Below are 24,851 nucleotides of genomic sequence, written 5' to 3'. Positions count from 1 at the left end.
CTTTATGCATTGAAACAAAAAAGGTTTAATTTTAGAAAGATTGGGGAATGGTAATTTTTTAAAAAATAAACATAAAAAATAACAATTAATATGAAAATATAAATGTAAATTATCTGATTTTCCTTGAAATTTTTGTATTTCAAGAGATTGGTCCAATGGATTATAAAAATAAACCTAGTTTTTAACATTGTTGTGAACCTTAATTCAACTGGAAATTGCTCTTAAAAAATTAATCAATTCAGATCTCATATTTTAGAATTAATCATTATTTATTTCTAACTGTTTGGGCATGTAATTTACAACCTGAAAATTTTATTTCATTATATCATTTTATAAAATTAAATTGATAATTTGGAGAAATGTATATTTTGCAATGGATTATCCTTTAAATTTTAGTCACAGCCATTCCACTAATCACCTCAAGATTTCTTTGTAATGACAATGTATCAGATTTTTTTATGTTGGATAATGTTCCACCCAATTACAAGAAGTAAAAGAAAAAATATATTTATTTGAATATCTTATTCTTAAGTAGAAAGACATTAAATATTAATATCACTAACAAGATAAAAATGTTTCATTTTCCAATTTAATACCATAGACAACATTTTGAAGACAGTACTTCTACACCACGTTGAAAATTAGGAAATTTGCTTTCCTTTTAATTATATACATATACACACACTGGATATTGGTAGTATACAATGAATTTACCTGTCTTTGCTTATTATTACATATAAAGAATTACATACATGATTTAGAAAAAGGTCAAATAAAAATCTGAAAACACTAATCAATAAAATAAAAATCTTCACCAAGAAAAACTTTGATGTTAACTGAAACTAAACAAGTAAAAAAATCGTGTTTTCTAAAGAGATTTGGAGAAAATTTAATTCAATTTAATTAAATCATTGGATTAGATTACTATTAGTACTATCATTACAATGGTTGAGAATAATAGTAATGAAATTATTGTTTTAGTACTTTAATAGTGATAAAATTATAGTACTGTAACAATAGTAACAATACCATATTATTGTAATAATGGCAACATTCTTATATTGTTATAATAACATTATTATTATATCTTTATTACCGTTATTGCTATTAATATGGTATTTAAAACCACTATTTCTTAATAAGTTTGTAATTGAAGTCGAGTTGGCTACTATTGCTATAAAGAGAAACTTAAATATGAATAATTTCTACTTCAAGGGAGTAGATTGTTGCACAATATCGTAACTCAAGAATTGGGATCTTGTAGACTATCACCAGTATGCTTACCCTTCTTTTTAGATAATATCCACAGAGAATGTTTTGTCTTTATAGTGTTTCACATGAGTCTACTATCATTTATTTGAGGGTTTATTTCGAGTTACTTAATCTACTTGTATTTGATCCTTTATTCATATTCATGTAAATTTGGATGGAAGTCCTATTTTATTTCATTTTTTACATGTCAGTATCATGCAACATTAGTTTACTTCCACATCAATCTGTGGTGATAACAATAATCACAGTTGTACCTCATCACAATGCCATGCAACATGTGTATAATTTTTTTTATTGATTACTATTAAGTGCCCCACTTTCTCTTGGGTCTTGTTACTATCAAAAACTCTGAATGGATGTGATACAGCAATTTGGCCCCATTTGTATAATCATTATTACTGTTGCAACATTAACCCACCTTAATTATAACAACAACACCATCAAATAATACTTCCAATCCAAAATATACAAACAAAAAGCTACAGGTACATCTCATATAAAAACTTAATTAATTATCAAACATAGTTCTTGGCAATTCTTCTTCAAATTAAAATCTTGTTGTTTGTGCATTTGCTTCCAACTGCTCTTTTTTTTACAATTATTATTATTATATCTTCACATTTTTCACAGATTAATTTTTTTGTAGAATTTAAATTCAAAACTAGATTTTACTAAAAAGATCCTTTGTGTACAATTTTAGTCTATGCAAAAATGAACTGCCAAGTGGACAATTCCAGGAATCTGTGGGCGTTGAGAATGCCAGCAGGCCAGCGGTGACACGTGGCATCATGGGACCAGCCCCATGTTCTGGTTCATGCTGGGTTTTGCTAAATTATGGTTTAATAGGATTGGTGAATTAGGTTTTACTGGTATGGACGGATGAATTTAGGGTTTTGAGAAAATTGGATTCCGGTTTACAATTCCCAAAGCCACAGTCCAAATTCCAGTTGTCAACTGAGCTTTGTCTTATGCGATGCATGATGGTGTGAAGAGGGTATGACACGTGGCGTGAGTGTCTCTGCCAACCTGTCAATAATTGAAACAGTCAACTCGAAGATAGGCGACACGTGGGATGCCACCTGGGCATTAAAATCATAGAGCCGCATTCTAAAGTATTCTGACGAGGAGTGATTCATTGCATGGTGTGCTGACCTGGAACGTTTTGGGTTGCTGACTTGGACATCTTGGTTTGCTGGCCTGGAAACGGCCCAGGGGTGGGGTGGGGAATACGGGTACTAATACGTGGAGGTTGGTGCCTTCCTTGCTGGCATTAGGGTTTGGTCCAATAATTGTACCCCATTAAATTCCATATGGTATGCATGTATATATATATAGATATATATATGTGTGTGTGTGTGTGTGTGTTAATATTTAACTACTTCGGATCCAAATCATTCGTCATCCATTTGTGGGGCCTTGACAAACAACTCACAGGATTGCGTGAGTTCCTCTTCATGCATGCAGTATTGTTGGAATCTCCTATTGTGTGTGGGACAAAACCTTCCTGATTCTACCCCCCCTTTTTCTTTTATTGTGTAAGTCTGACGTGGAACAATATACTTCTGAGAAAAAAATAAAAATACTAATCTATATTAGTTGGATGACAGTGTTAGAATCATTGGAAAGATTCCAAGCTCTGTAGAATTGAAGAGTTAAATGTTTTACTTTGGATCATATTGTGGAAATGTGAGAGCATTTGAAGTGTTAAACAAAGGTGTTCAGCAAAGAAAGTAGGTTTTGTAATGAACGTGGAGCAAACATATGTTGAACAAATAGATGAAAAAATCCCTAATTTTGCTTTCAGTCTACCAAAATTAGAATAATCACTCTACAAAAATCGACATTAGAAATTGATGGACTTGTTAATAAACTTTATGTATGGTATCATCGTTGAAGAGGACTTAAACTTAACATTTTAAAAATCAAGACAAGATGGAAAATCAAAAGAGATAAAGTAACTAAAGAGGAAAAAAAAAAAGAAAAACAAATTGTAAGCTAATATGCAATTAATTCAATAATTTCCATTAAAGGATAAGAGAAACATGTAAAGTGAAATAAATTATTTAGACACTTGTGTTTTTGCAAAGCGTGGTGCTTTAAAATCAATCTAGTGATTTTTTAAATGTACTATTAATCTAATATTAATTCCAAACTTTAGTTTTTTAGTAGGACAACAATTGGACAAAAGAATATCAATAAAATTGTTGAATTACTACTTGATTTTTTATTAGAAAATAAAGACATGAATAAATTTTTATTCTTAAAAATCAACAAAATTTGATTTATTGATATTTTAAATGATTAAATGTTTCAAGAAGTACTAGTATAGTTGATATTGTTGTGTTATGTTATATATATACTAGCAAAAACTTGTGCGGTTAATCACTATGATCTTTGGCACATGTATCCATCTCCTTGTTCATCCATGCCCCCTTGTTCCCATGTCCTCTGTTTCCATGTTCTCCTAGTTCCTCACATTCCCTTCTTCACGGCCCATCAAAAAACTTCTTTTTCTCAGTGTTATACTCTGGATGTCTTATTTATGTATATATATATATATATATATATATGTTTCATAATTTATTTCTGGTTAGGCACAATTTTTTAAAGTCTATTGTAAGCTAAAAGCTTTGGAATAAAACTTCTTTAAAATTGGTTGTTAATCTACAACAAAATCCAAGATAGCTAAGAAAGTGTTTGCAGATTCTAAGGAAAGTAGAGCATAGATATTACTAATCAAAAGATACTTTAATTTTGTTATTGGCTAAGCGGATAATTGTAGCTCACTAACCACAACTATAATTTCGATTGATGTCTTTTAAGGGCTTTTATGACCGAAAAAGTGCAAGGAGTTTTGCTTCAGCTTCACACATGGATGACTAATACCAATCTTGGATTCTACCCACACTGCCCATGGGAGTGCTAGGGTCAGTGGCAAAGGAATATTGTGGTATTGTATTACGGTAGTATAGGGATCGGTGCTAGCCGTCCCCAAAAGAAACTTACTGTAATGAAATCGAATTTTTCCCTTTCTTCTTTCAAGGAACAGAAAAGAAATAAAAAGCGGTGTTCCAGATTGCTGTGCATTGTAATGCTGCATGTTACAGTAGTAGGGTAAACAGTTCTCTTCAATTCATCGTATAACATTTTTCAGAGCGTACACATCAACTACTACCACAACTATACTACACACGAGAAAATGCTACGAACCCCAAGTATGATGCATACGCATACAGAAAGTATAATCTTCCATTGGTCAGTGAGGTCAACATATTTTCTCAGTGGAGCAGAAACTGTTGTGAAAACCAATGATTCTTTGTCAAACTTGCGAAAACAGAACAAGAATGTGATCCTAAGTTTCAAGTTAATAAACTGCCGAACAAGTTATCTCTACTCTTTCTTGCACTTGATGTAGGCCACTGCTGGCCTTCCACCGGCAGTTTCGAAGCAAGAATGCAATACAAAACATCCAACACTGTAGACGCATTGAAACTTAACTCACCAAGCAATGTGTTCTTACTACTTCGATGGCTATGCCAGCAAACATGTCATAACCAACAAGGATAAAAGATGTATCACCGTGAACACATGCTAGCGAGCCTGATAGTACGCCTCCGTATCCCAACAGGCTACACCCAAATCAGATCACCCGAACTGTATTTGTGTCAGCTGAAGAGAGCAAAAACGGGAACGGTGTGTTGAGGCACACGGCCTGGAAAATCAAACTGGAAAAAATAATGCCTCTAATGGTAATAAGAAAAAAAAAGAAAAGAAAAGAAAAAATCGTGAATCTTTTGGCATCTATTACGCATGTACCTCTGGAAAGTAATTCAGTTTCAAAATAGAAGCCCATTTGTTCAGTAGGTCACAGCTCTCTTCGACTATACATGACACTACACATCCTCCCATTTGGTTCAGGCTTGAATAGATCATTTGGGGTTTCTCAAGACAATGATAACGGAATCCCCTCGCAGAAACATCTTACTGATGAAACGATCTTTGTTCACAGGCTTAGCTTTTTTCTTGCCTTTACCAGCCTTGGGTACCTGAAGCCAAAATCATGTGAGAATGATAGAGATTAAATCATGTGATAATCTTATTTTGAGGGACGTTGCAGATGACGATGGTATTCAGTTCGCGACGTTTATGAGTACAACAAGTAGTGGCAAAAACAAGATAATATAGAAGGACAAATGAACAAGGTTCTAACCGTTACCTCTGTCCACATCTCCTTCACGTTTTCCAGAACCATATTGCAGTGACGGTCAAACGCTTTCACTCGCCCTAGTAACTTCTTGTTATTTCGGCAATTAATAAGGACCTGCCACACATACACACACAGATGTTTACCATGCATGTGAAGATTATCTCCATACCCTGCTTTGCAGCAAAAATAAATGTGTGAACTTCACTAGGTGAACCAGACCAAATAGTAGCGCCGAGAAGGCCAAAACCAATATCTGTTTGTGTCTAGACATTCATCTGGATAGGCTGTATAAGCCTACAACTATCGCACACTTCCTTATCAATATGTGTATATAGAATATACAGCTCACGACTGTCATTCGAAATCAAAATGCTAAAACAATTTCCCAGCATGACAACCACGTACCTGAGTGTTGTTTTTCACAGACATCGTAAGGACGGACAGCGGACCAGTGGAGAACTCCTCCTCCTCCGTCTTTTCCTGTACACGGCAATTTTCGATTTACAAATTAAGTGGATCTAAACACATAACTCCGTACAACAGGGGAATGTTCCTAATAGTAGATGTTCTACTCAGCATAGACCCCCGCCATTGCTCAACTTATGCATAATCAAAAAACCCTAGAAAAAGAGAGAGAGGGAGAGGGCGAGAGGGAGAGAGAGGCTTACAGTGTCCTCCTCCATCGGCCTTGCACTGCGACAACAAACAGACCGCAATCCAACAGTTAGCAACCAACCCACAAAGGTGCCCTCAACGATCCGATAACCAAAATTTTGCAAAAACCCCCACGTTAATAACAAAACGACATGGAAACCCTAAACCCCAGCGGACTTTCTTCTGTGTCGGGATCATCGCACAAAAACCAAAACCCCATCAATAAGCATAAAAGCAGAAAAAAAAAAACGCAAACAACACTGATATTCTCTATAACACCAGCTAGGAGAAAACACATGCCCCAGAAGCGCCATTCCAACAAAACTCCAAAACACCACCACAGTCGGAGAGCAAGAAACGATTGATAGCAGTACCTCATGATTGCGGAGTTGTATAAGCAGGCAGGGTCTGCAACTTGGTATTCTCGAAGACAGCAGCAGCAGGGGCGGGGCTGTAGAGGCAGGAAGCAGCAGCGATGGAGTTGGGCTCCGAGGACGAGCGTGGAGGAGGAGAACGGCGTCGAAGAGCGGAGGAGCCTGACAACAAAGAGAGCCCTTCCCTTCCTTGCACGAAACCTCCCGTTCAGAAACACCAGCCTCATTCAGGTCTCGCATTTCCCGCTACCCGGGTCTTCAACCCGTTCTCACCCGCCCGGATCCCATCCCCTCTCGGATATACACCCGGGTAACAATGAAGGTTTCTCAGATCGTCTCCGGGGGCGATGTGTTTTCTTCATATTTTCATATTTCATCAATAGCTTCCTTCATTAATTTGCTTCATTGCCGTTCAAGTTACTATGTTTTTTTATTTCTGGGTTTTGTTTTGGTGTGCAAGTTCCAAATATGGTATTTGAGTTGGATTTTTGTTTGCAACCATGTTAATATTTTTTTTGATCCAAAGTGAAATCAAAAATCTTATCATAGCTATTTGAGTTGGATTTTTGTTTTCACTTTGGATCAAAAAAATATTAACATGGTTGATGTTAACATAATCATTTTTGAAGTAAAACTGTCAAAGGAGCTTCCTTTTTAAAAAATTTAATCTAATTTTATGCTAATGTAATTTGAATTTGGAATGAAATAGTATCTTAATTTCTAGAAACACTATCAAACTTTGAATGTTAAAGCCTAAGCAATGAATCTGTGAATGTATTTGAAATTTATACCTTGTTGTAACAAACGTTAATAATGTTCATTTTTTTTTAGTTACAAAGAGCCTAATGAAGTTGGAGGTTAAAATTTTAAGTTTTTATTTTATTTCATTTTTATTTTTTATTTTTTTATTTTAATGAATTTTTGTAAAATTATTTCATATTAAAAATTATGAATACCTTTGTAGAATAACACGTGTTGAAATTTTTATAAATCGCTTTATTCCATTTATTCAAAAATAAAATATGTAAATTAACAATTTTTTTTATATTTAGATGTATATGGAATCTTTTAAAATTTACCCATAAAATTAGATTAAGTTTTTTTATGACTATTAAACAATATTGTATTTTTTGTTGTACTCAATATTATATTCCAAAAACAATCTATGTCAAAAGAACATTTCTAACACGGTATTGCAAAACAAGTGTTTTTTTGTTAGAAAATAGTAGGGAAATATTTTCTACATAAGTGAACATACATTAAAAAAATGGACGATTTTTTGCAAAACAATCATACACAATAATTCATGTGTATACCAAGCAAAATCAATCTTGAATTACATGAATTTAAGTATATTCAATCTGTCTATTATTTTGAGGAGCCAAATAAAACAACTGATGATTTGAACTACATACCAACTATGTAATTTTCTATAAATAATTAAAGTAATTAATTGCATATTTATTCATTCGTACAAGTAAAATCTCTAGTAGTCTTCTATTTTGTATTTTGTATAACTTACCTATTATACTTATTGTAATAACTTTATAACACCATGAACATCAATACTACCATTTTGAAGTCCAAAAGGTCAATGTATAATATTGAAGAATGTAACTCACTTAATTAGCTAACTTATGACATAATCAATTTTAGATAATTTCAAAAGATATCATTCAAAATCAATACTTTTTAAAGAGATTTTTTTCATGTATCTGAAAAATCATTACAATACAAAATAAACTACTCTAGACAAGTTTAGATATTTCTACCTAAAAGACTCAAGTTTTGGTAGACATTATTTCTTTGTTTATTTGCTTTGTATAGCTACTGTACTGCTGATGTTTTTGTGGTGGATTGTTGATTTTTGAAATTTTGAATATTATTTTTTTTTTAATACTTTTTAGCCTCATTAATATCCAACTTATCTAAAGATTCATGTGGTGGTGAAACATGAGAAGATATGTTTTTATTCTTCCCATTCAAAATTTAATCTGTCTTTTGATTATAAGACGACTTTGAAACCCTACAACAAGTGTCAACTTTTTCAACTTTAAACTATTCCAGTGTTAGATTCCAGTTGAAGTTAGTTCGGTAGAAGTGTAAATTTTCAAAATGAGAAAATTACGGAGGCTGTTATTTAACAAGGACAAGACAAATCTTAGTATTAACTGTCAAAATTGCAGTGATTCTAACCATCACATATGCTTTCAACTACACACAAAGGTGCCTACAAATATTTCACTGCTGCGTAGAAAGTAATGGCCTTACTGTAATGTGGCTAGTAGAAAGTACAGTAAACAAAGAATCTCTTTTCATAATTCAATGTTCACTCCCCACTTTATTATCAACATCTGCACCACCACTCCTAGATTTCCTTTTCCGTCGCCTCTTTCCTGCAGAACTAATTAGCCGTGCACATGCTATTTCAAGGCTTGACGGTGCCATTGATGCATAGCAGACCCGAAAGAAACCTGGTTCTGTGTAATGGCATGCTTGACCTGAATGCCAGTGAGAATATTTCAGTCAGTGTGCTCAACCTGAACATACAAGCCCTATTAACCTGCTCGAGCTGAACTCTTCATGCAGACCAGATGATTTACGGATCATGGAATCAAGATGGGCTTTTACAGGTGGCTCTATGAAACAACAGCCTTAAAAAATTCATCATATAATTAAGCGATAGAACAACGAATTTCTTTCAATATCTGGCGCGAGTATTATTCGAGATTCATCCGGAATTTCCTTCCAGAGATGGTCTTCTGCCTCAAAGGTGGGCTGCAAAGAGGTTTCAATACAACTTCGTCAACCTGCTTAGATTACGAGCTAAACAAAGCTACACATAGCATATACTGTATTTGAAATCTTACCATCAAATCCTACGTCTAATAAAATTATTACTGTTATTAGGTTATGATGAAAATTGACGTTATCCTATTAAATATGTGGGTTCCATGCTATGAGGAGGTTCACATACCTCTGTTAGAAGGTTTCTCAAGTCAATCCTGCCAAACATAGCTGCACATCCAGGCATGTACCGAAGACCTGCTGCCTCAAAAGACTTCGTCAAAATTTCATAGTTCTTCAATCGCCTGAAGCGCCACTCACAATTCCACTTCATCCGTTAATGTGCTGGCACAAATATATGCATCAACTCATAACAGAATGTGGCAAGTCGCACAGCAGTATTCAGGAGGTTCAATCACTATTTTATGGGAAAATGACTACAAAACACTGAAACCTGCACTTGAAAAACTTCAATACTTGTGCGCCACTTCCACATTTTAAAAGAGTACCTCGATATTTACAGGATAAATCACAGACCTCTTGTTCTCCTGAACGTATGTATCAACAAAGTTCTCATCTTCCAGCATGATAGCCAGGGCATGCTGAGTGTCGTTTGAAACTGCGGCAAACATGCCCATATTTTGCCAAAACTGTATTCCACCACATCTAAGGTTAGATAGCATTCATGACAAACGCATTACCACTAATGGAACCCAATAAACTCGGCTTCATTCCGGGATATAAATGTAGGAAGGATTTCTTTCAACAATTTCAGCTTTCAAGAAAAGAGACTTAAAAAAGAACAAAATAAAGGAAACCTCACCTCAAGCAGATCCTTATTCTTTGTGTGAAGGCAACCCACACGAAACCCATTCATTCCAAAGTCTTTGCTCATGCCGTAGGCAGTGTGGACCAGCTCAGCAGCAGTTTGAGCAGATAGAAGGCCCTCCGCAAAAGCATTCTTCGCAACCTTTTCCATACTCACAAACTCGTCCATAGAGGGCCTAGACCAAGAACGTTTTTGGATTGAGAAGTCTGAACAACAGGCTACTCTTTCAGATAATGACGTATGTAGCTACTTCAGCTGTTATCTAAAGAAAATCAGCAAATCCAATTTACCAAAAACTGCAAAAACTGCGCATGAAATACCTCGAAGCCCAACCACGAACCCAAATTTGGAGTTGGCATAAATATCATCTGAGAGTACATGTAGACCTCGTTCAACAGCTCAAAGAAGTAGCTCCTGCTCATACATATACGCTTGAAATGAGCATGAAGTACAACTAGGCTTGCTCACCAACATCACATTCAAGAAAGACCCAATGTGTTAAATAAACACCTTGAGGGTTGCCTCTGGATAGAGGGTGCCCAGTGGGTTCCCAAGGTTTGTCACTAGCAGCATACGAGCAGTTATGCCTTTCGATTCTGCATCCAGTACAGCCTCTTCCATCTCTTTTGAAGTTAGGGTGTAAGAGCGAGTATCAGTTGGTTGGACTGGAATAGAAATGACGTCATTCTGCAATAACAATGCAAGAAATAAATAAATAATCTATATTTCACACTGCTGTAGCAAGCGCAAGGATACAAAGTAAAGGTTTGGTCATGGCATGGAAGGGAAGCAACTAAGGAGAACGAAGGGGCTCATGTGGAGATAGGAACATCGTCTGAGTTAGTGAAAATCTCCCTTCTAAGAAGTAAAAATCGTCGCAAAAGATTCACCCGAATAGACATGTCATTGTCGAAGGCGGGAAAGTATGATGCTGGTATCAAGCATCCGTCGCCAGCATTACAGGTTGCGAAGAAGAAGAGATCCAAGACACTGTCGTTACAACATAATGTGAAACACAAAAAATACACAAAAATACCTCTCAGCTGCTCAAAGAACATTAACAACATAACAGCTGTACTAATTGCCATGCCCAAGGATGTGCACTGCAGAACTCAGCCCGAAAATAGAGCAGACTGAAATGAAAAACCCAAAAACTTGCAACAAGAAACCGATCAGTGCTTCACAACAAGTTATCGTAGAGTGAACTATGGGTGCTTACGCTGTAACACCACTAGAGATGCATATATGGCTCGGATCAACCTGGAAACAATTAAGCATAAGATACGGTGATTTTAACTTCCTTTACTCATGTTAATTGTATCATCTAGCATACTCTTGGATGCGTAAGTCTAATATATATATATATATATATATATATAATTATAGATACGGTTCACTTTGTAAGTTAGCCTTGCTATTTGAACTTTATTGTTGCGATCTGCATGATTTGACATCGACGGTTTAAAATCAGCAAGAGCAGGAACTGTAGGGAAGTTCCTGCTACAGTTGGTTTGTATGGGAATTTTCGAGGATGTGAGAGACTGCGGAATGCCATTTCTCGAATGATGCAGAGAACTTTCATGGGCGTTGAGGTACTCGCAAGGAACTTTTATGTATCTTGATTTAATCATTTCCAGACGAGCCTAATTCTTCAATGGAGTAGGCTTTCATGGACGAGATCGAACGACAGCACGCTTTCGGCTGTGGCCATCTGTCCATTCCAACACACCACATTGCATTTGTATGAAGATGCATAGTTCCAATTCATCCTGCACCCAAGTGCTTAGGAAACTAATGCTGATCTTGACACAAAATTGTCACAAATGGAAGATCCAAAACATGGCAAACTGAATATATCAAATTGCATGACCGAGGTTATTCACTACGTTTGCAGGTCGTGGTAGAGTGACTCTAGAAAAGTGCTACAAAATAAAATTGAAACATAAGCTGAAAGAAGCAAGGTTCTCCTCCGATTATGCTTCGGGAAGAGACTAACCTGACGAGCATGATACGAAATACCAACACATGAAACCATTTCAACAGGATTAAGGCACAAAGTAATCAGATTTAAAAGTTGAAGGTACACATGTACAAATAATTTTTCAAATTTGTATCAAATCCATCAGAAGACTATTAGGAAAACGTTCCAAAAAATGTCTGTGTTTTAGACTGCAGGTGTAATAAAATAATGTCAACAAGAGACGAGGGTGATACCACAAAGTAACCGTCAAGGTTGGAAGGTGACCACGGAGTTAGTTGGCATCCTGGATGGGCATCGCATGCAAACGAACGGTAGCGTACAGTCATTGACGGGAAAGCGGAGAAGGAATCTCAGAACCCTTGACCCTAAACCCTCCGACTCTTCTCCATCACATATTTGTAAGCTCGCGTTTTCTTGCAGTTGAAGTGGAATGTTCTGCTCCGTGGAATAGCTTGTACAACCTCTTTCCGTTTGCGACGAACACAGCTCTGAACACAATGCATTTACTGAAGTTTTTATTCCAGTTGCTCGAGGTGAGTCTGTGCCCATCCCACTGGTTGAGTATGCAGCACGAATTCTCTCCAGCCTTTCTCAAATCCCTACTTCACTGATTCAGAACCAGGAACAGCATGAAACGAATTTCAGGCCACCGACATGTAGCGCCACGCACTCGTTTCGAAATTCGCCAGCACCCCTATGTGGACACTTTCCTCACAGCCAATGGAACCTTTACAGACAGATTCACTGTTCGTTGAAAAGCCCTGTTTTAGAATTAGGAAAGTGCATTCCACCGCCCAGTTTAACCTCGATTTGCTTCGCAACAACATTACAGGATTGTCTCCGAAATAAAATTATCCGATCTAATTATATGGGCTCGTTATAATTACTATATATAAATATTATGAAATGTACACACATAGACATCAAAGTGGCTGTAGTTTAGTGGTGAGAATTCCACGTTGTGGCCGTGGAGACCTGGGCTCGAATCCCAGCAGCCACAGAGACTACTTATCTCGTTTTTACCTCATTAACGTATTCTTAGTAGTGCTGTCGTATCTTCAGGACTGTCTGGGTTCAGTGTTGTTCCTGCTCTAACAGAATATAAGAGGTAACGTATGGTGTCACAAGCTTCGTGCTCAGTTGAAGTTAAGTTCAAACTTCTCCGCTGGCAGTCATAGCCGTCAATTCCGTACGCAACTCCTGTCGTTGCTTCCGAACGTAGTCATAAAACATTTTCCAGCGGGTCTAAGCATCTTACTGAAAGCTTTTCAAGGTGTTTGTTTTACTTCATTCTTCTGGACTCGTGTGTCTTCTGGTGCGTGGTTGACGGTCTCGGCAGCTTCGATTAAGCTTTTCTGTGGGTCTGGCCATAGCTTTAGAGATGGCAGATCAGCCATTCGGGTACCCTGAAACACCCCGAAGTGGAACTCCTCTGAAGCGCAAATGGTGGAACAAAAGTGCAAGGCAAAACAATCATGGGTACGCTAGAGCCTTTCACGAGGGGATGAATGAGCAGGGATACAAGATTACTCGACTGAAGATTTCGAAACCAGGACCGCTTGAAGACCAGAAGGTGTCAGTCTGACAGGAGATCAGTTCCTCGGACTGTCCCTAGACCCCCTTTCAACGACAGCTCCTTTCTAATGCAAGTTCGAAAGCACGGGGGATTTGCGCCTGTTAACTAGTCTCCTGCGATTTCTAGTTACAGTTAGAGTCCCTTTAAAGATTGCTTAGAGCATGGAGATTATGGCTATGGCTCCATGATTGGCCTCATCCATCTTCGTTCTACTGTTGATGCAGATGAATCGAGTCGTACCAACAATGCTGGACATAACCCTGATGAGATTAGCATGCGCAACATGGACCGGCAGCTGCCATCCTCCCCTGCAGATTCTTTGGAGCGATTGGAGCAGCGAATTGGTTGGGGGGTGAGCCGGTTTGAGATGAGGGAGTTGACGAGACATGATAAACACAGACAACAAAAATGGAAGTTGAGAATCTTGTCTTGCAGGATCGTCGTCCCTTGACACAGCAGGAAATTGGCGAGCTTCGGCAGAGATTGCCCCGACAATAATTTAGCAGCCCCGACGACAATGGTAACACGCGATATTGCCTTGTCAATAAAGATGAACTCAAGCATCGACGTTTGATGCATATGATTGTGTTCACTCTGTCTTAAAGTTTTCTTGTTAAGCTTAGTTGCAAAAGCGACTGGAACAACGCAGCTTCCGAATGTACAAGAGAAGAACAAGCTTGTTTCGTGGTGACACCTTGAACAATATGAGACAAGACTTCCTTAACAGATCACAATTTCATGCTTTGGTTGTGTCCAGGGTTATCATGATGAGTTTCACAATTTGGGTACGACTATGTTATTGAATTCGCCGATAATTTCAACAGGTGTTCCTCATTGATGTGAACAATCTCAAGGATGGGACTTGTTTGACTGAGCGGGTAAGCTTCCGACACGAAAGTGTAGCATGTAGACAGTTCCACAAATAGGATCGAGTTGTAAAGCATAGACCAACATAGTGTAGTTACTGATCCGAAGTCTAGACGCCAGCAACACTCACCTTCCAGTTGGTGAAAAAAGCTCGACAAGAAACATTTAGTAAATAGCGCATGTCTCCACCCTTTCAGGATACGGCAAGCTTGCTCCACTCAATCAATTCAAAAGCTTACGAAAATTATGCAAATAGAAATCCAAACTGGCATTTCGTGCCAACCATGATAGCCTGTATTCTTATCAGTACTGACATATAACAAATTCTAGAACACATTCGGAATAAAAGTTCAGCTGACAAAAGGGCAGCATGTCACCTCTATTTCGTGAGTGAGTCATTTGGTTCATTCTATAAGGCAGAAGGCAACAAGCTGTTCAAAGCACCAATTATTGCTTAAATCCATTCCAACCACATGGAACATCCACAGCAATAAATTCAGAACCCAACGGAACGAAATAGTATCACCATCATTTTAAGAAAGAAAAATTAATGGACTGTCAACAAGGAAGCATATAAACTCAATAATTACTCTGAACCCCAGTACTTCGTTGCAAATCCTCTTGTGAGCAAGATAGCTTGCGATTGAAATACCGAAACACAGGCAGAATTCATATAAGTTGCAAAAACTTACAAGCGATGTGCCACAGCACCTATCAAAGTATTATTCCATCGTAACTGTAGCTCCTACGGTCTTCAATTTCTCAATAATTTGCTCCGCTTCTTCTTTGCTAACTCCAGACTTCAATACAATAGGTGCCTTTTCAACCAGTTCCTTGGCCTCTTTCAGTCCCAATGCAGTGAACGTGCGCACTTCCTTGATAATTTTGATTTTAGAAGCTGCATCAAATTTGTCTAACTTCACATCGAAGGAAGTTTTCTCGGGCTTCTTCTCCTCTGCAGCAGGGGCACCACCACCACCAGCGGGCATTCCCATTCCTGGTGGCATCATACCCATAGGCATCATTCCCATGCCTGCTGGCAACCCTAATTTCTTCTTCAACAAAGTGGATAAATCCACGACTTCAAGGAGCGAGAGCGTCGAGATTTCGTCCGCAATCCGTTGGATCTTCTCCGAGGGAGCTGTTCTAGCTTCAGTAGGATCGTAATCGGGTTCAGCTGCGGCGCTGGCGAAAAACCTTGACGCCGGCTGGATTGACCTTGATGATTCATAGTGGGGACCTACAGAAGAAGGGCGAGACACAACATTCCGAAAGCATCGAACTAAAGAGGACGCATTCGAGTTAGACCACAACCGACTCATTGCACTTAAATACTTTGCACTTGCGCAAGGCTCGTTCTCAAATATCACATATGCAAGCAAATGATTACAAAACCCTTCAACCCTAAGAAAATTAGTCTACTCTCTCATCAATACCCTTCCCTCTCTTCTTCTTCCCCCAAACTGAACCCACTATGGCCACTCCTTATACCCTAAACCCTAGAACCCCTCCATTTCAGCTTAAACCCTGATCGAACACCAAACAGCCAGCAACCACGCAAAACCCACGTCGACAATGCACACAAAGGAATTCTCATGCGCTCTCCTCAAATATAAAAGGAATCGCCACAAGAGACACACACGAGAAGAGCCCGCTTTACACGATGAGACATGAAATGTGAAAAAGAAAAAACGGAGTGGCGAAAACCACTATCCCACCGAAAAGCAGAGCAGCAACTCCAATTCCCCGTTGAGAAGGCCAGAACGAGGCGTACAGAGGCCGAGAAACGCCACACGCACCGCCCACGCAGAGCGTCTCTCGATCGATCGAGCTCCGATTCCTCGACGAGGCCCCTTCTCTCTCTATTTTCCCGCAAAGCGCCGCTAGGGCTCAGCACACATCCAAGATTGTTACACACTTCGTAGATTCCTCCCAGTTTAGTTCATTTCGTGGATTGTTGTGGGGGCATTTGGTAGACGAAAAGCAGTCGTCGAATTATGTTCTCAATGTGCAGATGCAGACAGTGAAGGGTTCTCGAAACGAAGCTATTGTGTTTGGGGTTTATGGAAATTGGTCACTTTGTTTGAGATGGATGTTCGTTTTTTTCTCGTTGAAAGGTTTGAAATTAAATTTTTTCTTCAACTACTTCGACGATTGAATTCATTGTGGGTGAAATCTCCATTGTGTGCATGGGCGCTTGATGAAACAGACATCGATTATTATACATAGTTGATAAATTAATACATTCTAGGATTCTGTGAGAGAATGCACAGAATGTAATATATTTTTTATGTTTACGTGGGTTCTTTCTTAGTGAGAACTTATCACATTCTAAAACATATTTGATAAGCATGTGTATATGTGTGTATAAATATATGAGGTTCTGTATAGATACATTTTTTGCATAATCAAAATAGCTAGTCATCTGATATTTTATCTGATGATAATGAAGACATGGTAAAGTCATGTATTATTGTGATTTGATTGCTTGCAAATGATTGAATAAAGTAAAGAGGTTCCTAAGTCACGATAAAATTCTAGTTTTAATTAGTTTCGTCAGTGTTAATACGTTTTTATAAGCCAACTTCTATAAATAACATGTTAAAGATTTGTCAAAACGACTTGGTTGTTAGGCAGCTAGCATTTGCAATGCGATGTAAAGGGTTAACAACAATGGCTAAATAAGGTGGTCAAAATACATTCTTAAAAAGTATGTATTAACAACTGTGGGTCTCAATGATAATGCATTAAAACAATCTATTTTATTATCTTACAGGTACTGAGCTTAACACGGTTACGTGCGCATTTGTAGCTTCTTAAATTACTTGTGGATTCAATTGTATCCGTTAATGTCTGCTTTGCAATCTTATGCTAAGGTTTAGTTTCGGATGCATTAATGTAACCACAAATCAATGAAATTGACTTTTGTTCAGTCTAATGAGGATTTTATTGTTAGGAGGTATGCAGGTGGATATATGCAGAGGATACAAGCGTGACAAGTTTGTTTACAAAATTTGTATTTTATAAGCTGAAAGAAATTCAGATTAAAAAATTCTGTCCATATTAAAAAAGTAATATGAGCAGGCATAAAACCGCCGCAGCAGATTTTCTCGTCCCGGCTGGTATCAGTGGCACAACTCATCCAACCCAGGGATGATAAGGATAATTTTCAAGACTTTGAAATTGTTGAGTTCTCAGCAAGGAAAGGTTTCCTCGACCTTGTGCACTACAAACATTGTACTGACCAGATCGGATGACTAGAGGACCTGAACAATGAGCCAAAAACAACTTCTGGCAGTAAAAGAAACTTTCTTAAAAATCCAAAAAAATGAACAAGAGCATATTTGTAAGATTCAACTGAGGCCCTTCAGTAAAATACGCAATGCATCACAAAATTATGGACCATTTTGTCGAGGTGGATATCCATACTAATCCTCACACTTCTACCATGCTACCAAAAGGACCGAAAGGACTGTCGCACCTGAGACCGCGAAAAATCCAGAACCACTGACACGTTTGATAAAAGACAGAGCACATAACGCTCACCAAGTCCTTTGCAACAATGATTCCATTAATGCTCGCCGGTGGTTCATGCTCACTAGCACAAGCTACGCTTAACTCATTACAACGAGTAACTAAATGGACAGCTTCATCTTGAGCTTCGGAGCAGAACAGGCCCTAAAACAGTGCCTCATCAAGAATTATCAATCATCGTCTTCAGCAGCATCTTCGTCCTCAGGAACACCTCTCAGATACATGACATTGTTGCATCTGCAAATACAAGAAAAAATTAGGTCAAGAGCAAAAAGTTGCCTCTGGATGTGATTCTGGAAGGTCCAGGTATACAACATTGAATACAGCAATACGTAAACGGAACCCTAGGAGATTTGGAAGACGAACCTGATGAGGACTTCTCCCAAGTTGCCCGTGAATGCCCCATCCACAAACTCTTCCGTGCTTGCGAGCTGGTAGCCACACACCAACCACAATTAGGTCTGGCAAAAGCCATAATCATCATTCAACAACAACTTTGATTTTGGATTTGACAACTAAAAAAAGTTCCAGGATTGATACTTACTTGGAGATTCATATATGAGTCGACCGACACCAAATAACCTGTTCTCACCACACCAGACATTCAACTGCCACGATTAAATGTATTACCCTCAAATACATATGTATTCAAAGGAATCAACCCCTGGAAAACCCGAAAACCATAAGACCATATTGCTAACAAAAACAAAGCAAAATAAAAACAAATACAAGAAACAAAACAGAGCACCTTTGTATTCCATCCCCCACTTCAGTTTCACGATCACCGGCTTCCCTGTCAAGTCGTTCAAAAAGGGTTTCGGATTCACGGGGATGGTCTGCACAAGAGCTCACAAAACAAAACGAAAACAAAACAAAAATAATCACACTCACTTCAATCTGTCGAAAAACAAGTCATAAGAAAGTATGCAAACAACACCCACAAAAGCAACGACGTAGAAAAGGTAAATATCATAATTGAAATCAAAATGAAAAAACGCTCCAAAAAAGACTGCTGTAAAAAATATATATATATATATATATATATAACGCAAGGAGTGAGGTTGAATAACGTCTTACCGCCATGACGAGAAGCCAAGTAAAGGGAACGAGTGCCCTTCTGCGACGATGATGATGTAGAATGGTGCGAAACAATCTGCAGCAGCAGCGCTGAAGCAAAAGCTGGCGGCAGCACTCTCTCACTCTCACACTCACAAACCTCGGAGGAAGGGGGCTCTTCCTTGTCTACACTCTTCTCCTTCATTCGTTCGTTCCCGATTCATTCATCCTCTTCAACTTCCTCCGTTTCTTTGTTGGATGATGTAACCGTTTGATACCCGGACCTTCCCCCGGGCAACATGTAAACGTTCCTGCTGCGTTTACCCCAACGTATTAACTGTTAGAGTCGAATATTTTCGGCAGTGAGTGAGTGAGTATTCGTGATGTGTGAAGAAGATTACGAATTGAGTTGAAAAGTACCTTTTTTTTCAATTACGGGTTTTGGGTAAAATATAATCTTATATCATTGAAAGAAATAAAGTAAACAAATAAGCAATAGATACATGATAGAAATAGACTACAATGGTTATTGCCAATTACAAAGAATCTAGAGAGTCTTAAACAAAGGCTAAAATACAAGAAATATCATGACAAGACTAAAGTTTGGCCTTAGTATTGCCTTGTTTGTATATATATATATATATATATATATATCAACTACCAAGAAAGTATCATAAAAGCATCTTAGAAACCACAAGGTTAAAAGTTTGCAAAAACATTAAAAGTTTGCAAAAACCTCTTGCAAACTTTTAATGTTGTAACTACATCTATATATATATATATATATATATATATATATATATATAACTTATTCTATCTTGAATAAGTTATATTAATAAACTATGTTACCATATCTCTATTGTCTTCTTTTTTATGATTAATGTCTAAATTTCTAAAGCCATTCACAAATAATACATTTTTATTATAAATTTCTTTTAGATGTAATATTTTTTAAAATTTTAAATTATATATATATACACACATGTATTGTGATAATCTATTTTAAATAGTTTCTTTAAGTATTGTTGGCATGTCAGATTTTTAAAGTTAGCCTTGCAAGAAACATTATATTCCAAATATTTTTATATCACATTATTTACTAAGAACAAACTTATTCTAAAAGTGTTTTATAAAAGTAAAGTATACAAATAATTTTCATTGTATTTTATACTTCTTTATTAGCTCTTAAATCTAGAAACTATTTTGTTCAACCTAGTCTAAATCTAATTCATCTTTCTTTATTTTTTCTATTATCTTTTTAGCCATTTAAACATCATCGTCATTCATTGATATTGATTTAATTCTTTCATAAATTATGCTAAATAATTTATTTCTAAATGCATAGCCAACATGTAGAATAAGAAATAATAATTATTTAATTTTATACCCTCTATGCAATGTAATTAGTTCTACTTGATTTTAAAATCCACTCTTTGGTAGAAACCATCAAATTAAATTTAATACTTGATTGGGCACATTTTATATCTTGTACTTGGTCATTCTAATTTAAATCTTTAATTGCAATTCAACTTCTAATTTAAGTGTATTTTAAAAATATTGTGCTAAAATTAGAATCCTACAACTTATTTATCTTTGTTTTTCTCAGTAAAATCATATACTTATATTAAAAATACCAACCTGTCTAATTACAAAATTAGTCATTGTGATTAAACTTTTTTTTGATATGATCTATCAAAACAATTCAACTCTGATATTGTATAATATTCTTAGAGCACCAACATACAATTTATTGAATAATCTACTAAGTTAGAACAGTCTTTTATGCAGTTTATCATACTTGATTATTGCATTCAAATAATAAGACAGCAATTTTTCTTTAATTTGCTACAAAGTAAAGATTAAAAAATAGCATATTATGAAAAAATTAAAAATTGTTAACAATCATTGATATGGTTGTTTCAACAAATAGATAATACAATTAACATCTAAAAAAATATTTTTTATAAAATTCTATATAACTTTTGCAGTGTTTTGATTTTTAAACTAAAAAAAGTAAATAATATGATATCATTTTAGTTTTCATAAAAAACTTTACATATTTAAAATTAGCAAACCTTCATTTATCAACAAGCTACAATCTAAATTTACCTCTAATGGCTTCTAGCTTTTATGGCATCCAATATGCACTTTTGTTACAAAATAAAAATAAAAATAAAATGAATATAACACATTCAGCTGAAACAACAAGATGTGCTTGAAACACGAGGGATGAGGAAATCAAGGGATTTCGGAGGTGGGAAGCACTTTCGGGGATTGCCAATTTGTAGAAGGATGATAAGTGTCCAAGACATGCCCGCCCATCCATGGAATCAAATGGAAAAGTTGTAAATAGAGAGGTACACAAGAATAGGACTCTGAAAATTTAACGCTGTCAGGTAGACTCTCTGCACCCCGAAGAACAAAAGACCGACATGTAGTGGCAACCCTAGACAGCTAAGTATTCAATGAAGATGCGGCAATAGGATTATTTCCTACAATAACGTGATTGTTTGAGGTTTCAATTCCACGTCAAAGACTAATTCCCAAAATTAGCCATTAGTACGAATGTGGTACCATCAATAACCATCTCAAGCGGTCATTCGTCAGTTTCCAGAACAGATAACTCGGAGGTGAGATGCAAGATGCTTAGAAAGAGCACATATAGGCATATCTAAGGCCAACTTAACACACCGACTTTAGGACGGGCATCACTACTGAGCGAAACATATTTCATGTTAACAGATGCAAAAGGTTCGGAAGTCTCACCCTGGAGATCACGTTAAGACCGTAAATGAGGTGATAACCTAACAGCAAAGGAGTGCAAGCTTAGTCCTGTGAACGGCTGAGATGTAGAAAAAATTATATACACTCAAACATATACGCTCAAGCGCAAAGAACTGACAATTGGAGCGTTTAAGGCCGTTGAAAGCTGAAGTACACAAGAATTGGGTACAGTGAAGTACAAATGAAAAAAATCTGTAACGTTAGAGACACACCGAGAAAGCTAATGTCCAGCACACAGAGGGCTAACCCTGTACGCATCCCATCGTCTCATATACACAAGGCATTAACTAAAAAATCAGAAATCCCACACATCGACAGCCCGCAACTTCGTCAAGAATGCCGAAGAAGAGGAACCGTCTTCATGTATCCATAAAATTCAATTCCCTCTTCGAAATGATGGAATATTGATACCGCTGGACAAATCCTTCCTGAGCTATGGTACGGCGGGTACAACCCTTTCAGTCCTTCTTCGACGTTTTGTTGATTAGGGACTTGTGAATGTGGGGAATGACACCTCCTCCAGCAATAGTTCCTTTGATAAGAGTGTCTAGTTCCTCGTCACCCCGGATGGCAAGTTGTAAATGACGAGGAGTGATACGTTTCACCTTCAAATCCTTACTAGCGTTTCCCGCCAACTCCAATACCTCGGCGGTAAGGTATTCTAGGATGGCTGCTGAGTAAACAGCGGCAGTTGCACCCACTCTTCCATTTGCGGCCACCCTTGACTTAAGCAGCCGGTGAATACGTCCGACTGGAAACTGTTCTAAACACAACACATGTAAGCACTTATCGGAAGGATCTCCCTGAGATTCCAGGTAGTCAAAGCTTAACAAAACTAAGCCCGGGTTTAAGAGGACCTTAATGTGTACACAATGCCAATAGCTGCACTATGTTCAAAAGCTGCAATATTAATCGGTCGTGGTCCCAATTACGAGTCAATGAAGTGAACCCAACTTCAGAGTCCATTAAGAGCACATTTGCACTCAGCTCAACCAACACTTGTGTCCTAATGTGCTGACTGCAATTACTCGTGAACACAGCACTGACTCATTTTGCCTAATAGATCATCCCATTGCCAGTTAGTCCCGTCCTATCTGAAATCTTCAAGCGAGGTTCCTCAAACAGAAGTAGATTAACAGAGTCCTGAATTCATTTAAGAGCATCTAAGGGAAGGGAAACGCAGGTATCAACATCGACTTTGCTACGAACCGGGAGAGAAAATAGAAAGAGCATGATGAGGACCCCTGTATTTAATTGTGTACCATAGAAACCACGTAAGACAGGTTGTGCAGAGCAACGAGGAAGAAGGCATTTGGTGCACCCAAGTTAGAAGCATTGCCAAGAAAAGGCTGAATAAAAGCCCATGTACGAGAGAGGCAAATATCAACTCCAAACAAAGAGAAGGCTTCAACATCGAACCTGAAGACCGGCCCGGGATGATCGAGAAGTAGGCTTCTTCTTATCCTTGAGCTTGTCGTCTACAACAGCAGCTGCTGCTGCTTTACCCATGAGCAGCCCTTTGGCGCCTTTACCCGACTGATTCCCGCCAACCACCATGGTGTCTCGTCTCTCTGTCGCAAACTCCCTCAGATGAGAATTAAAAATAAGCTCAAGCAGCCAAGACGGTTATCGCCAAACGGGCACCTCCCAGCAGAACAGTTACTTTCCACAAGTAACCCCAATACTTATTTTACTTATTAAAAAACACTATAAAAAAACAAAAAACAAAAAACAAAAAACACAGAACACCCAGACAGTAGTTAGTTGAAAAGTTCGTAGCGAAATCAGAGAGACTCACATACAAACAAACAAACAACCTCGTAGGAAAGCCAATTCCTCGCAGCAACCAACTCTCCAAACTCCACCACGTAAACTTGCCTCACATGATCTCAGCGTAACGAATGCCAACGCTACAAACCACAAAATCAGGCGACTTAAGCGGAGACCGCCTCCACGCACACACACACTTACTCACATCCAACACTGTAGGCATGCAAACCAAAACTTGTCACATTAGCACTGTGCCCACTCTGGAAGGAGACGACATTTTTCCCGCCACAACGTCCCCACAACCCCCAAGGCCAGCCACGCGACGCCGATTGACCCGCCACAGCACAACAACAAATTGGTGTTTATTTTTGTTTTAAAACGAAGGAAGGCCCACAGAGAAAGTTGGAGACAAGGACATAAACTACTTGGTCGGGAGATGCGGAATCAGCAACGTAATCGTGGCAGCGCAGAATGAAGGATGGGTCGTCAGAAGGAAAGGCAGGTAGGCAGGCAGGTTGTGCTTGCCCACTACACCAGAACAGGAACACAACGAAACGAAACGAAACGGGGAAGGGAACAAACAAAACAGGAACGGAGAGCGAGCGAGTGAGCGAGAAAGAGAAAGAGAACGAAAGAAAGAAAGAGAGAAAGGGCGCGGGGCAGGGCAGGGCGGGACGGCAGGGCGGGGAATCGCGGAGATAGGGGATGGAACATGGCGCGCGTGGGGATGGGAATGCTGGCGGTGGTTCACCCACCCCCGCCGCTGCCCCTCATGCCACGCCCGGTGCTGATAACTTGTCCAGTCCAGTGTGGAAGTGGGGGAGTGTAACCGGGTATGTGGTGCTACTATACCCCAGAGGAAGGCCTCATCGGGATTTTGGATGATACCTGGGTTATGTCCATTCGCCGTTCGAAAGCACGTTCGCAACAAGCGATGTGTTCTTGGCTTCCACGGTTGTCAATCCAGTCACGAATATTTTGTAAATGAATGTGTTGTATTCTACATGCATCTGGATTGTATGAATCAATCTTATGTATGTTTTGATTTCTTTTCATGATATTTGGATTATATCAGTGTCTTTTTTTTTGAAGAATATTATGATGTTCAAATATAGCTAAATATAACTCAATATTTTTATTTTCTTATTTTCTTATTTGAG

The 24,851-nt window shown here is 37.9% G+C and overlaps 5 protein-coding genes, 1 non-coding gene and 1 pseudogene across 11 annotated transcripts; 2 read left to right on the top strand and 5 right to left on the bottom strand.

The window, feature by feature from the left end:
- Positions 1 to 4,758: 4,758 nt before the first annotated feature.
- Positions 4,759 to 6,691, bottom strand: LOC112289193 (uncharacterized). Its single transcript, XM_024534197.3, has 5 exons — positions 6,508 to 6,691; positions 6,148 to 6,172; positions 5,885 to 5,959; positions 5,489 to 5,593; positions 4,759 to 5,318 (listed from the first exon to the last, which is right to left on the bottom strand). Exons 1-5 carry the CDS (start codon positions 6,510 to 6,512, stop codon positions 5,202 to 5,204), a joined length of 327 nt encoding a protein of 108 aa, XP_024389965.2. The 5' UTR covers positions 6,513 to 6,691; the 3' UTR covers positions 4,759 to 5,201.
- Positions 6,692 to 8,612: 1,921 nt separating this feature from the next.
- Positions 8,613 to 11,327, bottom strand: LOC112289508 (1-aminocyclopropane-1-carboxylate synthase 6-like; annotated as a pseudogene). Its single transcript, XR_016505812.1, has 7 exons — positions 11,014 to 11,327; positions 10,634 to 10,810; positions 10,464 to 10,537; positions 10,118 to 10,298; positions 9,832 to 9,944; positions 9,485 to 9,599; positions 8,613 to 9,285 (listed from the first exon to the last, which is right to left on the bottom strand). The product of XR_016505812.1 is annotated as a 1-aminocyclopropane-1-carboxylate synthase 6-like (transcript).
- Positions 11,328 to 11,978: 651 nt separating this feature from the next.
- Positions 11,979 to 15,077, top strand: LOC112289208 (uncharacterized). 2 transcript variants are annotated; one of them, XR_016505811.1, is made up of 3 exons: positions 11,979 to 13,677; positions 13,905 to 14,200; positions 14,438 to 15,077. XR_016505811.1 is itself a non-coding variant. In XM_024534234.3 (2 exons), exons 1-2 carry the CDS (start codon positions 13,486 to 13,488, stop codon positions 14,034 to 14,036), a joined length of 324 nt encoding a protein of 107 aa, XP_024390002.1. In that variant the 5' UTR covers positions 11,979 to 13,485; the 3' UTR covers positions 14,037 to 15,077. The 2 variants fall into 2 exon arrangements, 1 of the variants encoding a protein (XP_024390002.1); XM_024534234.3 differs by having other exon boundaries at positions 13,905 to 15,077.
- Positions 13,033 to 13,104, top strand: TRNAH-GUG (transfer RNA histidin (anticodon GUG)). The gene has a single exon. It is a non-coding gene; the product is annotated as a tRNA-His (tRNA).
- Positions 15,078 to 15,121: 44 nt separating the features above from the next.
- LOC112289207 (uncharacterized) lies at positions 15,122 to 16,513 on the bottom strand. Its single transcript, XM_024534233.3, has one exon. It carries the CDS (start codon positions 15,867 to 15,869, stop codon positions 15,270 to 15,272), a length of 600 nt encoding a protein of 199 aa, XP_024390001.1. The 5' UTR covers positions 15,870 to 16,513; the 3' UTR covers positions 15,122 to 15,269.
- Positions 16,514 to 18,097: 1,584 nt separating this feature from the next.
- Positions 18,098 to 19,281, bottom strand: LOC112289349 (putative small nuclear ribonucleoprotein F). Its single transcript, XM_024534503.3, has 5 exons — positions 19,159 to 19,281; positions 18,830 to 18,917; positions 18,626 to 18,663; positions 18,448 to 18,512; positions 18,098 to 18,318 (listed from the first exon to the last, which is right to left on the bottom strand). Exons 1-5 carry the CDS (start codon positions 19,162 to 19,164, stop codon positions 18,252 to 18,254), a joined length of 264 nt encoding a protein of 87 aa, XP_024390271.1. The 5' UTR covers positions 19,165 to 19,281; the 3' UTR covers positions 18,098 to 18,251.
- A 2,750-nt stretch (positions 19,282 to 22,031) lies between these two features.
- Positions 22,032 to 24,299, bottom strand: LOC112289187 (putative histone H2A variant 3). 4 transcript variants are annotated; one of them, XM_024534187.3, is made up of 3 exons: positions 23,897 to 24,299; positions 23,341 to 23,492; positions 22,032 to 22,679 (listed from the first exon to the last, which is right to left on the bottom strand). In XM_024534187.3, the coding sequence occupies exons 2-3, from the start codon at positions 23,476 to 23,478 to the stop codon at positions 22,380 to 22,382; spliced, it is 438 nt and encodes a 145-aa protein (XP_024389955.1). In that variant the 5' UTR covers positions 23,479 to 23,492; positions 23,897 to 24,299; the 3' UTR covers positions 22,032 to 22,379. The 4 variants fall into 4 exon arrangements, with proteins under 4 accessions (XP_024389955.1, XP_024389954.1, XP_024389953.1 ...); XM_024534186.3 differs by having other exon boundaries at positions 23,739 to 24,296; XM_024534185.3 differs by having other exon boundaries at positions 23,720 to 24,293.
- Between the last annotated feature and the right edge of the window lie 552 nt (positions 24,300 to 24,851).

The sequence above is a fragment of the Physcomitrium patens genome, chromosome 12 (assembly GCF_059467195.1).
Source record: "Physcomitrium patens ecotype Gransden chromosome 12, ASM5946719v1, whole genome shotgun sequence".
Classification (NCBI taxonomy): Eukaryota; Viridiplantae; Streptophyta; class Bryopsida; order Funariales; family Funariaceae; genus Physcomitrium; species Physcomitrium patens.
The sequence above is the reverse complement of the archived record's forward strand: the minus strand, read 5'-3'. Positions and strand labels throughout refer to the sequence as shown.

What these genes read in the sequence shown, in the direction of transcription:
- LOC112289193 (XM_024534197.3), bottom strand. An exon ending in CTGTGAAAAACAACACTCAG is followed by an intron (nt 5,594 to 5,884) that starts GTACGTGGTTGT and finishes TATGTGTGGCAG; the next exon opens with GTCCTTATTAATTGCCGAAA. An exon ending in TGAAGGAGATGTGGACAGAG is followed by an intron (nt 5,319 to 5,488) that starts GTAACGGTTAGA and finishes TTTTGGCTTCAG; the next exon opens with GTACCCAAGGCTGGTAAAGG.
- LOC112289208 (XM_024534234.3), top strand. Translation starts at nt 13,486, where the DNA reads ATGGCAGATCAGCCATTCGGGTACCCTGAAACACCCCGAAGTGGAACT. An exon ending in GACCGCTTGAAGACCAGAAG is followed by an intron (nt 13,678 to 13,904) that starts GTGTCAGTCTGA and finishes CTGTTGATGCAG; the next exon opens with ATGAATCGAGTCGTACCAAC.
- LOC112289207 (XM_024534233.3), bottom strand. Translation starts at nt 15,869, where the DNA reads ATGAGTCGGTTGTGGTCTAACTCGAATGCGTCCTCTTTAGTTCGATGC.
- LOC112289349 (XM_024534503.3), bottom strand. An exon ending in GTGGGGGATGGAATACAAAG is followed by an intron (nt 18,664 to 18,829) that starts GTGCTCTGTTTT and finishes TGGTGAGAACAG; the next exon opens with GTTATTTGGTGTCGGTCGAC. An exon ending in TTGGGAGAAGTCCTCATCAG is followed by an intron (nt 18,319 to 18,447) that starts GTTCGTCTTCCA and finishes TTGTATTTGCAG; the next exon opens with ATGCAACAATGTCATGTATC.
- LOC112289187 (XM_024534187.3), bottom strand. Translation starts at nt 23,478, where the DNA reads ATGGTGGTTGGCGGGAATCAGTCGGGTAAAGGCGCCAAAGGGCTGCTC. An exon ending in CATCCCGGGCCGGTCTTCAG is followed by an intron (nt 22,680 to 23,340) that starts GTTCGATGTTGA and finishes TGTTTAGAACAG; the next exon opens with TTTCCAGTCGGACGTATTCA.